The 14,729-nt window shown below is 37.4% G+C and overlaps 3 protein-coding genes across 3 annotated transcripts; all 3 read left to right on the forward strand.

Moving 5' to 3' along the window:
* Nucleotides 1–275: 275 nt before the first annotated feature.
* On the forward strand, nucleotides 276–818 carry LOC141665829 (uncharacterized). The gene has a single exon (XM_074471813.1). It carries the CDS (start codon nucleotides 276–278, stop codon nucleotides 816–818), a length of 543 nt encoding a protein of 180 aa, XP_074327914.1.
* Nucleotides 819–1,417: 599 nt separating this feature from the next.
* Nucleotides 1,418–1,975, forward strand: LOC141665830 (uncharacterized). Its single transcript, XM_074471814.1, has one exon. The coding sequence runs from the start codon at nucleotides 1,418–1,420 to the stop codon at nucleotides 1,973–1,975; it is 558 nt and encodes a 185-aa protein (XP_074327915.1).
* An 11,763-nt stretch (nucleotides 1,976–13,738) lies between these two features.
* LOC141665831 (uncharacterized) lies at nucleotides 13,739–14,293 on the forward strand. Its single transcript, XM_074471815.1, has one exon. It carries the CDS (start codon nucleotides 13,739–13,741, stop codon nucleotides 14,291–14,293), a length of 555 nt encoding a protein of 184 aa, XP_074327916.1.
* Nucleotides 14,294–14,729: the final 436 nt, after the last annotated feature.

Genomic DNA, 14,729 nt, shown 5'->3' on the forward strand with positions numbered 1-14,729 from the left:
CATGTTATAAGTTTGGTAAGTTATGATAAATTATGTAAATATGTTACAGGTAATTGATGTTAAATTTGTAAATCTTTATGGTCTCACAAAAACCAGTTTACATAAGTAGTTAAAATGTTAATACTTAAATGTTTATTCTGTACAAGCAAATAGAATTTTGTCTTGCAATGTTGCAAGTTTTCTCTCGTCTTGTTTTATAACAAGTTACTTCTTATAGTTTTTTTTCTTTGGAATTATAATCACTTTTAGCATGTCAATACTGAACCCAAGCCAATATGGATAGTAATCTGGAAGAGATGTACGCTAATCTGGTGTTAGAAGATGAAGAGGATGAAGGAGTAGTTGTTACAAATGAAGAGATACCAGTAAAGGAACAATCGTATGTGCTTGTTGGTCGCTTTTTAATCGAGAAAAATATCAACTTCAAGGCAATGCAAAATGTGATAGCATCGTTATGGAGACCGAAGGAAGGGATGGAAATCCATGATTTGGGAAATCACAGATACTCGTTTATGTTTTTCCATAAGCTAGATCTACAGAAAGTTATTGAGGGCGGACCTTGGACGTTCGGACAGTGTTTGCTGGTGTACCACATCTTAGAAGACAACGAAAATCCACATACGGTTCCATTAAAGAATATGGACATATGGATGCAGGTATATGATATACCAAAGGGTATGATTTCAGAGAAGCTACTACAGAGTATCGGTGACTTTGTAGGCAAATTCGTTAAATCTGATCCTAGCAACATTAATGGAGTTTGGAAGATGTTCTCACGTATTCGTATCACGTTGAATGTGGAGAAACCAATTAAATGAAGAATGAAGGTAAAAAGAGAAGGGGGAGACTGGAATTGGATAAATTTTAAATATGAACGCTTAAGTCTATTCTGCTTCGTGTGCGGAATTCTGGGACATTCGGAAAGAGATTGTTCAGTGGTATATGCACACCCAGATAAAGTCATAGTTAAGGCTTATGGTACTTGGCTTAGAGCTCCGATGAAGGGAGGAAAGCAACAGAATCTAGGGGCTAAATGGCTGAGGAATGTGACAACAAAGAACACTATGGATGATCGGAAATCGGAAGCAGCCAATGAACAACCGGAAGACATGGTGGTTGCGAAATTTATGGAAATTGATGGTAAAATTAGCGAGAATTATGGAGATAATGGGGGGATTGTGTTAACGAACAGCAAACCAAATGGACTGGAGAATATCACGGGGAATCAATTACAAGATTTGGGAGGGAAAGATAAGTTTGAAAATGATAGGATAATATCTGATATTAAAAGGAAAAGGGTGGCTGGCACGGAACAAATATTAACTGATGGGTTGGAAACTATAATGGACTCGACATCTTCTGTTGGGCCAAAAAATGTGAAAGAGGCGGGTCCTGCATTTCAGGCCCGCCTTCAACAATGAGTCTTTTAGCTTGGAATTATCGTGGACTGGGTAATCCACGGACAATTCGTTTTTTAAAAGAAATTACCCAAAACCATAATCCTAGTATTATTTTTCTATCCGAAACATTATCGAAACTAAATAAAATTGAAGAGGTTTGTAGGAGTCTGCATTTCGCGGGATGGTGGGGAATAGAAGCTCAAGGTCATAGTGGTGGTTTGGCTTTGCTGTGGAAGAATGAGGGTGGTTGTACGATTTTAGACGGAAGTAAACACTACATTGACTTTGAGGTGGAAAATAGTCAGGTTGGGAGGTGGAGATATACAGGTTTTTACGGTTGCCCCAAAAGAGATAGGAGACGTGAATCTTGGGCTATACTTGGAGATTTGGCTGGCCGATCAACACTCCCATGGTGTGTTATAGGAGACTTCAACGACATGCTCTTTGTAGATGAAAAACGAGGTGGTAGACTACATCCGAGAAGTCTGTTAGCAGGTTTTGGAGAGACAGTTGCATCATGTGACTTGACAGATCTAGGCTACAAAGGTGAAAATTTTACGTGGGAAAAATCTTGAGGAAACCAGGGATGGATACAGGAACATCTAGATCGTGGGTTATCAAATAATTTATGGCGAAACTTATTTCCACTAGCTGAGGTCCAAGTGCTGGAAGTTGCTACATCGGATCACTTGCCACTACTGTTAAAGTTAAAGAGACAGGTTTTTGAAATTAAAGAAAGGAGATTCAGATTTGAGAATAGTTGGATCAAGGAAAAAGATTGCAGGGAGATTGTGGAATGAAGCTGGCAGGGAGAGGATGATCGAGACTTAATGACAAAAATCAGCTGGTGCTGTCACAAGCTTCAAGAATGGGGGGGAGGAATAAATAAAGAGTATAAACTGAAGCTGAGTAATTGTCGAGAAAGGATGCGAAAGCTGAGATCGAGGAGAGACAGAGATGGTATAACAACGTGCGATGAGAGTATATGCAACTTCTAGAAAAATAAGAAATATACTGGAACAGAGGGCCAAGCAATTTTGGTTCCAAAGTGGGGATAAAATTACGCATTTTTTTCACAATTACGCGTCTGGAAGGAAGAGGATCAATACGCTGCAGAGAATAAAAAATGACGAAGGGGTATGGAAAGAACAGCCTGAGGAAATTCACGAGGTCATTGAGAATTATTTCTCAAAATTGTTTACAGCACAATCACTGGACGGTAAATTAAGTGACAGAGAGATGGTGAAAAGGATATCTGCAAGCGAAAATGAGGCTCTACTGGCGGAAGTTACACCTGAGGAGGTAAAAGAAGCAGCCTTTTCTATGCATCCGGATAAGGCACCGGGGCGGACGGCCTAAACCCAGGTTTTTTTCAAACTTATTGGAATATCGTAGGCAGGGATGTGTTTTTATTTTGTAAAGATTATATGAAATCGGGAGAAATATTGAAGCAGGAAAATCATGCGGTGGTTCGACTGATACCAAAGACAAAAGTTCCGCAAAATATGACCGAGCTACGCCCTATCTCGCTTTGTAACGTGATAATCAGGATATTGTCAAAAGTTTTGGTTAATCGACTAAAACCATATTTAGGCTTTGTGATATCTGAGATGCAGAGTGCTTTTGTAGAGGGACGATTACTAACCGATAATCCACTGATTGCATTTGAGGTGAATCACTACATGAAGAGACGTACTCAAGGAAAAAGAGGTTTGGCAGGGCTAAAAATAGACATATCTAAGGCTTATGACCGTTTGGAGTGGGGTTTTATTAAAAATATGATGCTGAGATTTGGCTTTCATGAAATATGGATTGACAGAATAATGACATTTATCTCGACGGTATCGTATGGTTTTATTCATAATGGGGAAGAATTTGGAAATGTAATTCCAAGGAGAGGTGTACGCCAAGGAGATCCAATATCTCCCTATATATACATCATGTGTGCAGAGGGTTTGAGTGCCATGATAAGGAGAAGTGTCGACAATGGGCTCATACATGGGTGTACCGTGGCTGGAAGTGCACCAAATATTTCTCACCTATTCTTCGCGGACGACTGTTACCTATTCTTTAGAGCTACGGAGGTGGAAGCGGATAATCTGAAACTCATTCTTGTCAGGTACGAAGCGATCTCAGGGAAACAGATAAATTTTAGGAAATCTGCGGTGGTCTTCTCTCCTAATACGAGGATGCAGGATCGAACCAGAATATGTGCTAAACTGGGGGTAACTGAAATTGACAAACCAGGAAAATACTTGGGGATGCCCATGGTTATTAGCCGTAATCGAGTAGCAGCCTTCTCATTCTTACTGGATAAAGTAGAGCAGAAACTGCAGTCATGGGGGAATAGAACACTATCCAAAGCTGGGAAGTTATTACTGTTAAAAACGTCTGCTCAACCAGTACCTAATTTCTGGATGAGTTTGATGTTGATACCTTTGGAAATATGTGATACAATTGAGAAAAAGTTCAATGCGTTCTGGTAGGGAAATAACACAGGGGGAGGCATACGGTGGCTCTCATGGGATCATTTATGCGAGGTAAAGGAGGCTGGAGGTCTTGGTTTTAAAAAGCTAAGAGAATTCAATATTGCACTATTGGCGAGGCAAGCATGGCGGCTTATTAATAACTGTAATCCTATAGTTACAGCTCTAATGAAGGCCAGATAACACTACAAGAAAAAAGTCCATAGACATCGCTTTTTGGCCGATGTCTATGTTGTTTCCCAACCGATGTTGATGTCGGTGATGTCTATTCTAGACATCGGTGAATACCCGATGTCTATACAGGATTAGACATCAATTTTAGTTAAAAAACAGATGTCTATGTGTTGATTATTAAAACAAAATGCTATAAGTAAATTATTTAATAACTAAATTACACCTAATTAAACATGTTAAACATATCATGAGCTATGTTTTTTGTCACAAAAACATCGATTTTAGTGAAAAACACTGATGTCTATGTGATGATTTTTCACAAAAAATGCTATAACAAAATTATTTAATAACTAAATTACACCTATTAAAACATATTAAACATATATTGAGCTATGTTTTTTGTCATAAAAACATCGATAATTTTGACAGAGGTGATGTAAAATGGCATATTAAACATCTGTTTCTTTAATAAAAGGTGATGTCTAATTAAGCGTATAAACATCAGTTTTTTCTAGAATGAAGTGATGTCTATGTATCCTTTAGACTTGAACATATTAGTTTTTCACATCAGTTATTTCCCTTAAACTGATGTACATTGCGTTTTTTGACATCAGTTTTGTTTGGTTAAAAGTGATGTACATTATCTTTTTTGACATCAGCTTTTCTTAATTAAAAGTGATGTGTAAGAAATTTATAGACCAAATTGTGTAAAGTTTTACATCACTAATTTTCTAAAAAAGCGATGTACTCGTTACTGATAGACATTTGTTATAAATAAAACCGATGTCCTTTACTACATAACCAAAACTAAAACATTGGAATAACACGCATCCATACAAATCTAACCAGTCAATCATTCATACATTTAACCATTCAATCATCCGAAAACCACCAACACCAACCCCATCATCTGCATCAATCATCCAAAAATCACCAACACCAACCCCATCATCTGCATCAATCATTCAAAAACTACAGAATCTACATTACCAAATGTACAACCCCCAGCATTTGCAAACCTATACAGCAACCCCAGTATTTATACACTTACATTCTTACTACACAGAACCGTCTAAATTACCAAATGTACGACTACGCAAAAGAAAAGACCTTGAGTACAAGAATTGATCAGATATGCTCTTGGATGAACTGCAGAGCCTCAATGCGAACTTCATCTAGCCGTTCAATGCTGTAACATGATCGAGTCTTGGCCAACCACTACAAATTCGAAACAAACAAAATTCAGTACATGAATGAAAAGTAACCATATCGAAAAGTAACCATATCTCAGTATATAGCAAACTGGAAGCGTCAAGGTAATACCTTTTTAGCAAAATTCAACTTGTCATCATCGATAATTTCTTTCATGTATCGCATTATTACATACGCACATTCAATCCCACCGGGTTGTTTGGGAGATCCCTATTTCATTAATTAAAAGACAAATCAGGCATGTCAAATAAATCATATATATTATGCACAAATATTAGGTACTCGATCTATTGTACTTACACTAAGAAACTTTGCCTTGGCCATCTTGTTGCCCCTGCCGGTTTCAGAGTTATAACTTTTCAAAGCCCTGCATAAAAAACATAAAATCTCATATAATGTACAGAAATGAACATGCAATTATACCAAACTGTTACGTTAATAAAAATTTACCTTGATAACGCCTTTTCTAGTTCTGAAAATTGTGTCGGGTGAGGTAGTGGATTCAGAATATATATTTCCCCTTCCCAGATAACGACCAAAATCCAATGCATACTATTTTCATAAAAAAACAAAGACAGATAGGACACATCACATAGAAATTTGTACTGTACTATCCATGTTTTTAATTTTCAGTATTACAATAAGTACTTACTTCTGATTATGCGGAAGAAAGAATAGGCGATCTGGGTTACCCTCTCTCAACCGGTTTAAAATGTATGCTTCAAAATCAGCATTCACGTGATATGTGGATCCGGGGTCAATAAAAGCAAATGTCTCCGCCAGTTCTGGTATTTCACTAATCTCAGAATGCAAGTGCCTATCGAAAGAGTGCTGATGTTAAAATGCAAGTTCTGGAAAATTACAAACATTAAAAAAAATGATCATTAAAAAGAAAAAAAGGTAACTTACGCCATGTAACTTGCAACTACTGCTTGGCCCAACATTTCAAACTCCAATAAAGACACAACATTCTCATGCAACAAATAAATTGTTTTTTCATGTCCAAACACATTCGGCTCACATCGAACCTGGATACTGACCCCGGTAGTTTTCATCCAAGTTGTTGCATGTTTATACAACAGCTTAAAGCCCTTTGGCACTTTCGCACCTGGCTTTGCTTGAAGAAATTGTGCCTTCAAATCCTGCAACCCGTCATTCTTTTTTATTTTTTCAGCACTTGTTCGGGGCCTTTCTTTTTTCTGTACCTGATGATAATATAAAACCAAAATAAAATGTACATACCACTTAATTTTTAATATCTTGAAATGAACAATTTAATTTCAAAATTCAGACAATATTATACATATATATGTTATTCATTATACCGCAACATTTGTGTAGCTAATTAATTCCTCAGGCCATGCCAAAAAAGATCCTAGAGCATCGCGGACAGTCATCATGTCATCACCACGTGTCTCAGCTGGAAGCAAGGCATCTGGTTTTATGAGGCCATCAACGGAGACACATTGATGTCCAATTGGTATATCAATTCCATGTACCAAATCAGTTAAATTATCCTCGCGAGGATATACCATACCAAATGCAACCTTATTCTCAAGTCTCTCGACAGATAGCTCACAAGATCGTTGGGCCTATAATATTTAAATAAACAAAATTAAAAAATTAAGGTAACAATGATTTACCTTAGTAAGATAAATGACAAGGTTGCTCACAAAATTAAAATAACTTACGTGACTTCCAGGAGGTGAAGGCCTAGTTGGGCCATCTGTAAAAACACAGTCATCATCTTCATATACCAACACAACTCCTCTTGCAGGTGGTGGATTAGACTTCATTTCTTTATCCTTTTCCGGATCGAAACTTGCCTTTTCAGATGGCATTGGAGAGTGAAAAGTACCTCCACTTTCGATCACTGACTTCAAGCGATCAATCTCTGCCTCGAGAGCTTGCGTTTTTTTTTCAAGCAGTTCATCCCTTTGTCGATCACGGGCCATCAACTCTGCCTTTGTGATTCGAAGCTTTGGCTCTCTTGGCAAATTAAAGTATTGTTTTGGAGTGATGTACCCTCCAACAGCCCGAACCCTCCCAGAATGCTCACGACTCTCCAAAGCCGTTGTCAGAACATCTTCAGCACCAGAAAACTGAATCTCACCCTTCTTCTTTTTTTCCAACAATGCGTTCTGTTAACAAGAAAATAAATTAACCAAAATGGAGTTAACTAGTTTTCAATAAAAGATAAATAATAATTATTTCGCATAATTGTAATCAGTATAATTAAAGACCAATTAACTAAAACATTGACAGGGGTCCTATTTATACTGATTCGCCTACTTTACTGATTTATGTCGTCCTAATTTTACTGATTCGCCTACTTTAATGTAATTTAACCAAAATTAAAACTTATAATTTTATCGCATACAACAGCCAAATCTTCATCGACCTCTTCGACCTCTTGTCCGTTTTTCCGCTTACGAGCCTTTTGCCAAAAAATCGCTCTATCCGGTTCTTCTCCCGGATTCAACCTTCCTTTTTTTATCTGTTACAAATAAAATAAAATACAGTAATACAAATAACTCCAGGGCTAAAAAATGTAGGACTCTAATTTATTATGGACTGACCTATTATAAATTAAATACAGTTATACAATTAAATGAACTTTTCTTACCTCATCTTCTTTTAAACCGATGTACCCCTTTCTTGACAACCGGTGATGATATTTTCTCTTAGACACTCTTTCACTTTGTGTGTCATGAATTTCCTAAAAACATGTCACAAGATTACAAAAATTACAACAGACGATGCAAAAAAATCACCAAATCATATATTACAGAATTAAAACATACCTTCCACTTAGAATCAGTCCTCTGTCTCACAAACCTTTTCCAGGTTGCCTTACTAACATAGCCATAGCCTCTTGGCGGCTTACTCAGCTTCTTCTTTTCTCCAATAAATGGTAGCACATACTTTCTCGTCAAATCAGTCTTAAACTGTCGCCATTTAGAGCCTGCTGACTTTAGGACCATGTTTTCAATTTCTGGTTTAACTTTGAAGGTAGCCTGAAAAAACACAAGTTCACAAAATCATAACAGGAAAAACTTATATTCAAGATCTATATTTGATAATAATTTTTTACAATTGATCTAGTACCTGGAGATCTAACCAAAGCTTTGATTTTAATTCAGGGTCTATATTTGGCCACGTAGGAATGTCGATTGGAATCATAGTCCTAGCCAACATACCAATGTAAGACTGCAAACGGGCTCTAGTTTCCCCATTAGGAATTCCCCATTCATTGGCAGTGACTTTAACTTTCTTCCCGCGAGCTTTCTTGACAATCACTTTGTACATTGCGCATACGCCTCGCTTACCCCCAGACTTCCTTGTAGCAGTATTAGTTGTAGTATTTGTCTGTTCTGAGTTAGTCGGTTGAGATTCCGATGCATGCCCTTCATTGTTTTCATCATTGTTCGGAACATCCTCCAGCCGCTTGGGGCTTCCACCGCTAAGATTCTGTGATGCAGTCTTTTCTGATTGCTTTCGCATTTGCTTTTTTGGTGCCATTCTTTCCTCTTCCTCTAATCTAAAAAATTAACTAATATTTAACAGATTAGAACAACTACACAGTTCATGGTATAATGTCTAACAGATATGCAGAAAATTAAACAAAATTCTCATTTAATTGTCAAGAAAAATTACAGATAGACTTCTATAACTACATTGAAAAATTACAAGAAAACAGAGATCACAAGCTACATTACAAATAACAAGAAAAATTACAAATAACAAGAAAAATTACAAATAAGGAGAATATATAGCTAGACTCCTATAACTTTTTGACCCATATACCCTCAACATTTTCTCTTCTATTACAAACACTTGCATCATCAATTTTAGCAGGGTCACATGTAGGGATATTAGAAAAGAATGGGGGAGGGTTCCAGGAGGTGTCTTCAGGAGCATCTTCATTGTAAACATCATGATAGTCTCGAGTTGTCGCCGATAACACAACGGACCAATTAGCATCAACTGGATCCTCAATATAAAATACTTGGTTGACTTGGTCAACAGAGACATATTTGTCCTTTTTGTGACCTGGTCGATTGAAGTTGACAAGGGTGAAACCAAGATCATCGGACTTGACACCTTTGTTACTTGCTGCCCATGTACATAAAAATAGAGGGGTCTTGAATGCGTGGTAGTCTAATTCCCATATTTCCCTGATCACCCCATAAAATTTTAAATCACTCTCTATAGGATTCATGTCCTTAGCACTAGAGACTTGGACTGTCCTTGCAACTAATGACACACCACTATTCTGAACTACCCTTGCATTATCTCGATCCTTTGTGTGGTATCGGACCCCTTCAACAGCATAACTTTCGAAAGTCAAAACTGAAAATGAAGGTTTCCCAGCAAACCATCTTATAGTTTCAGATACGGCTTCCGCATTCTCCCTCATTTCTGTACTGACCTACATATAATTTATTGATGCATATAAGTGGCTACAAATTTAAAAACACGACATATAAAAATAAAAAAGAAGGAAAAATAATGTAAACCAACTTTTTGTTCAAACCAATCGGCAAATTGTCGATTGTGCTCTCCCAATAGCCACTGTACACTCTTCTTTTTCCCTCGATAAATCTCTTCCAAATATTTTTTATGCAACCTGAAATTACTTACATCAAATTCGACTAAACTATACCAAATACAACTTTAACAATTATATGTATACTTTTTATGTTTTACTTACATAACATATGGTTCCACTTCCAAATTATTACGAAGAACTGAAAGATGAGCCTCATCTCGTTCTTTTTCCGCAACTGACTTCATAGTCACACCACCGATTGGACCGGAAATTTTTTCTTCATCTTTCGGAAGACCGGTTGTTCTACTACTCCCGCTATAGAACTCACTGCAAAATTCTATTGACTCTTCTTTGAGGTAACCTTCAGCTATAGAACCTTCTGGATATAATCGGTTTCTTACATAACTCTTCAATATTTTATTAAAGCGTTCAAATGGAAACATCCATCTATAAAAAACCGGTCCACATAATCGCAGTTCCCTTACTAGATGGACCATAAGATGTATCATAACATCAAAAAATGACGGAGGGAATATCTTCTCTAACTCACACAGGGTCAATATCACATCTGCTTGTAATTTATTCAACTTTGACACATCTAAAACTTTGTTGCACAGAGAGTTGAAGAAAAAACACAATCTTATGATACTAACCCTAACATTTTTCGGAAGCACTGAACGAATGCAAACAGGTAGTAGTTGTTGGAGAAGGATATGGCAGTCATGGGACTTTAAACCATACAACTTCATATCAATCATCGATACACAATTTCTTATATTTGAAGCATGTCCGTATGGAAGTTTCATGTCGTACAATGATGCCAATATTATTTTTTTTTCTTTCCGGGAGAGAATATAAGGGGCAGGAGGTAGGTATGTTCTTTTCTCACCTACTTCTGGAGCTAAATCAGGCCGTATTCCCATGTCAACCAAATCAAGACGCGAGGCAAGACTGTCTTTACTCTTGAATTTCATGTGTAGAAGTGTCCCAATTATATTATCACACACGTTCTTTTCGACGTGCATGACATCTAAACAATGTCGAACATGGTGAAACTTCCAATACTCTAACTCAAAAAAAACTGACTGTTTTTTCCATGGAGACTCCACCTTTTTTGGCTTCCCCCCTTTCCAAAACTGAACCTAAGTTGCTGTTGTTGCCCCAACACTTCCTCTCCGCTAAGTGGTTCAGGTGCACAACCAAATTCTTGTTCTCCATTAAAAGCTGTCCTTTGTCTCCTATACGGATGATAAAGATCTAAATACCGACGATGTCCTTGGTAGCTCATTTTTCTACTACGACTTAGATATTTAGCCACGGTCTGATCACCGCATACTGGACATGTCCTATAACCCTTATTAACGTACCCCGACAAATTTCCATATCCCGGAAAGTCATTTATTGTCCACATCAAGATTGCCTTTAGAGTGAAAAAGGATTTGGTATGGGCATCGTACACGTTTGGTTCACCTTCCTCCCACAATTTTTTTAAATTGTCGATCAGTGGCTGGAGATATACGTCAATATCATTACCAGGCTCTTGTGGGCCTGAAATTAATGTTGTTAACATCATAAACTTCCTCTTCATGCATAACCATGGAGGAAGATTATATGTTACTAACATAACTGGCCAGCAGCTGTACCGATTATTTAATCCATTATTGTGTGGATTTATACCATCGGCCGCTAATCCTAAACGTATATTTCTTGCCTCGCTACCAAACTCAGGCCACCTACAATCTACATTTCTCCAAGAAGGAGAATCAGAGGGGTGACGCATCTTTCCATCTTTGGATCGATTATTTGCATGCCAACTCATTAATTCAGCAGTAGATGAAGATTTAAACATTCTTTTAAATCTGGGGATTATCAGAAAATACCACATAACCTTAGCTGGCACATTTACCCTAACTTGACCATCTTTCCCAACTTTCCAGCGAGAGAGATGGCATTTGGGACACTCGGAAGAAGACTCGAGAATTGGACCCCTGTATAATACGCAGTCATTTGGACAAGCGTGGAATTTAATATACTCGAGGCCTAAATCAGTCAATGTTTTCTTGGCTTCATACATATTAGACGGAAGCAGATTATCTTTAGGAAGAATTGATCCAATTGATTGAAGCAGATCAGTAAAAGCTTTATCAGAAACTCCAAACCTAGCCTTCCAATTATGTAATTTTAAGACCGACTCCAGTTTAGTACACTCACTTCCCTCAAACAGAGGTTGTTCTGCATCGGCAACAAACCTCTTAGAGTTATCTGACTCTTTATCGCAATCTTCCCTACTATAGGCTGCTTCACACACGTTAAATGTTTCTGAAATTGGTATGGGCTTCGAGGGAGGACAAGTACTACCAACAGATGACCTAGTACTATTATCATGGTTTTCTCCATGCCAAATCCAATCAGAATATCCTAAACTAAACCCTGATTCATAAAGATGACCTCTGATTATATTCACAGAAAACTTTTTGAAGTTAGAGCAGTGTGCACAAGGACAAGGAATTTTCTTGGGGTTTTTAGCATTTTCCTCGGCAAATATCAAGAAGTTTTCAACACCAATTTCATACTGTAGAGAATCCCTATCGGCTTTTATCCAAGACCTATCCATTTAAAACCACCTGGTATGTCACTAAAAAATTCAGTATAAGGCTTATATTTATTTTATAAGCCTAATATTTATTTTAGAAGTCTAACTTGATTTTAAGTATGACATCCACACATAGGGCAGACTATAAACGACATAAGAAAACTGAGAATTCATATTATACATAATGCATATTATACATTTTAATGTTATATATTTTATTATAATATGATATGAATCGATTTGTAATGCATTACGTAATTCATATTATACATTTAATTATAGTACTAGTACTATATATTAACTAGTCATTCGGTACTTAATGTATAATCACTATATAATTAACCATAGTATAATAGTCAGATCACGGATGCAGATTATCAAATTATAAATGTACTATTTTCAACTAAACACTTGCATACACAATCACTAAATTAACCACACACTTGCATCCAAAATTCAGAACACGACTACATTTAAATATAACATACTAATACCAAAATGAATTCTCCTGCACATAATTGCAAATAAAACAAAACTGAGATTTCATATAATACATAATGCATATTATACACAACACATAGATCAACATAAGAACCAACTGCATAGCACATAGACAGGTTCTTCGAGAGAGAGAGAGAGGTTCGAGAGATTATGATGGTGAGATGATGGCCGGAGTTCAGAGAGATTGTGAGGGGAGAGAGGTGAGAGAGAGAGAGGGGTTCGAGAGAGAGAGACAGGTTTGAGAGAGAGAGAACAGTTTTCTGTTTTTTAGTTTTTAGTTTTTTTGTTTTGATTTTGTGTCTGAAGATTGATTTTTGGGGGGAACCAAAATTTGGTTAAGGGGGGAGAATTTTGGGATTGGGGGAATGTAGAACTAAACTGAATGAAATTTCACTAACGGGGGAAGAAATGGTGGGCGCGAATTTTGTTTTTTTTTTTGGTGAATTTTAGACATCGGTTTAATTATAACCGATGTCTACAAAGAACAAAGACATCACAAAAACACGGGGTGATGTCAATACTCTTTTTAACATCAGTGGCAAAGTTAACCGATGTCTAATGTGTGATGTCTATTGACATTATTCTTGTAGTGTAATACCCTCAGTCGGAGTTTTTAAATGCATCACTTGGAAACAATCCAAGCTACATCTGGAGAAGTATTCTTGAGACTCAAAGTGTTATGAGGCAAGGAGCTAGAAGGAAAATAGGAGATGGCAATAATACGCTGGTTTGGTAGGATCCATGGCTGCCCTGTGTGGAAAATGGCTTCTTGATGACGGAATGTTACTCCCACTTAAGCCACATCACAGTGGGAAGTTTGATGACAAATGATCTTTCAATGTGGGATGAAGATCTGCTGGATGACTTATGCAATGAAAGAGATAAGAACTTAATTAAACAAGTTCCTATCCCCATACGTAAAAGGCCTGATTCTTGGTATTGGCTGTTTGATGACACGGGTAATTTCACTGTTAAAAGCTGCTATAGGCAACTTGCAGGAGAATGGGCCTGCCCTGATAGGAAATTTTGGAATAAGATCTGGCACCTCAAGCTACCAGGAAAGGTAAGAAATTTCATTTGGCGAATGTGTAGAGATGTGCTCCCAACAGCTGCAAACCTGATCAATAAGCAAGTAAACATTGTTGACCGATGTTTATGGTGTCAAACTCATATTGAGGATAGTATGCATATACTATTTCGATGTACTTTTGCTAGAGAAGTTTGGGCTGCAGTGGGTATGATGGAGCTGGTTTTGGTGGTTCCTGGGGATACAGTGTTTCAGGTCACGAAGAGAGTTTTTCAAAATGCTAATAAGGACCAGGGGGCCATGTTTGGGATGATATGTTGGGCGTTGTGGTACAGAAGAAATAAATGACTATGGGATAAGATAGTAGTGTCAGCTTTTGGGATCAAATCCATGGCACTGAACATGAAGTCAGATTGGAACAAAGTTAGAGAACTTGAAGCTAAAGAAGGAATGCAGACACAAAGAAGAGATAGTACGTGGTGTAAACCACCAGCATAATGGGTGAAGATTAAAACAGATGCGGCTTGTGATATAAATGGAGGCTGGACTGGGTTGGGATGTGTAGCAAGAGATGATAACGGACATTTCATTCGAGCAAGGAGCAAACGATTGCAAACTAGACACCAACCGAGAATTGCTGAAGCCATAAGCTTGAAAGAAGCTCTTTCCTAGACGAAACAGTGGAGATCGAGGAAATGTGTTTTTGAAACTGATGCCAAGAGCTTAGTGGACGCGATCACTGCAAGTAAAGACAATCAAGGAAGATCGACGTTTGATACTATAG

This window comes from Apium graveolens, chromosome 6, assembly GCF_009905375.1.
Source record: "Apium graveolens cultivar Ventura chromosome 6, ASM990537v1, whole genome shotgun sequence".
Classification (NCBI taxonomy): Eukaryota; Viridiplantae; Streptophyta; class Magnoliopsida; order Apiales; family Apiaceae; genus Apium; species Apium graveolens.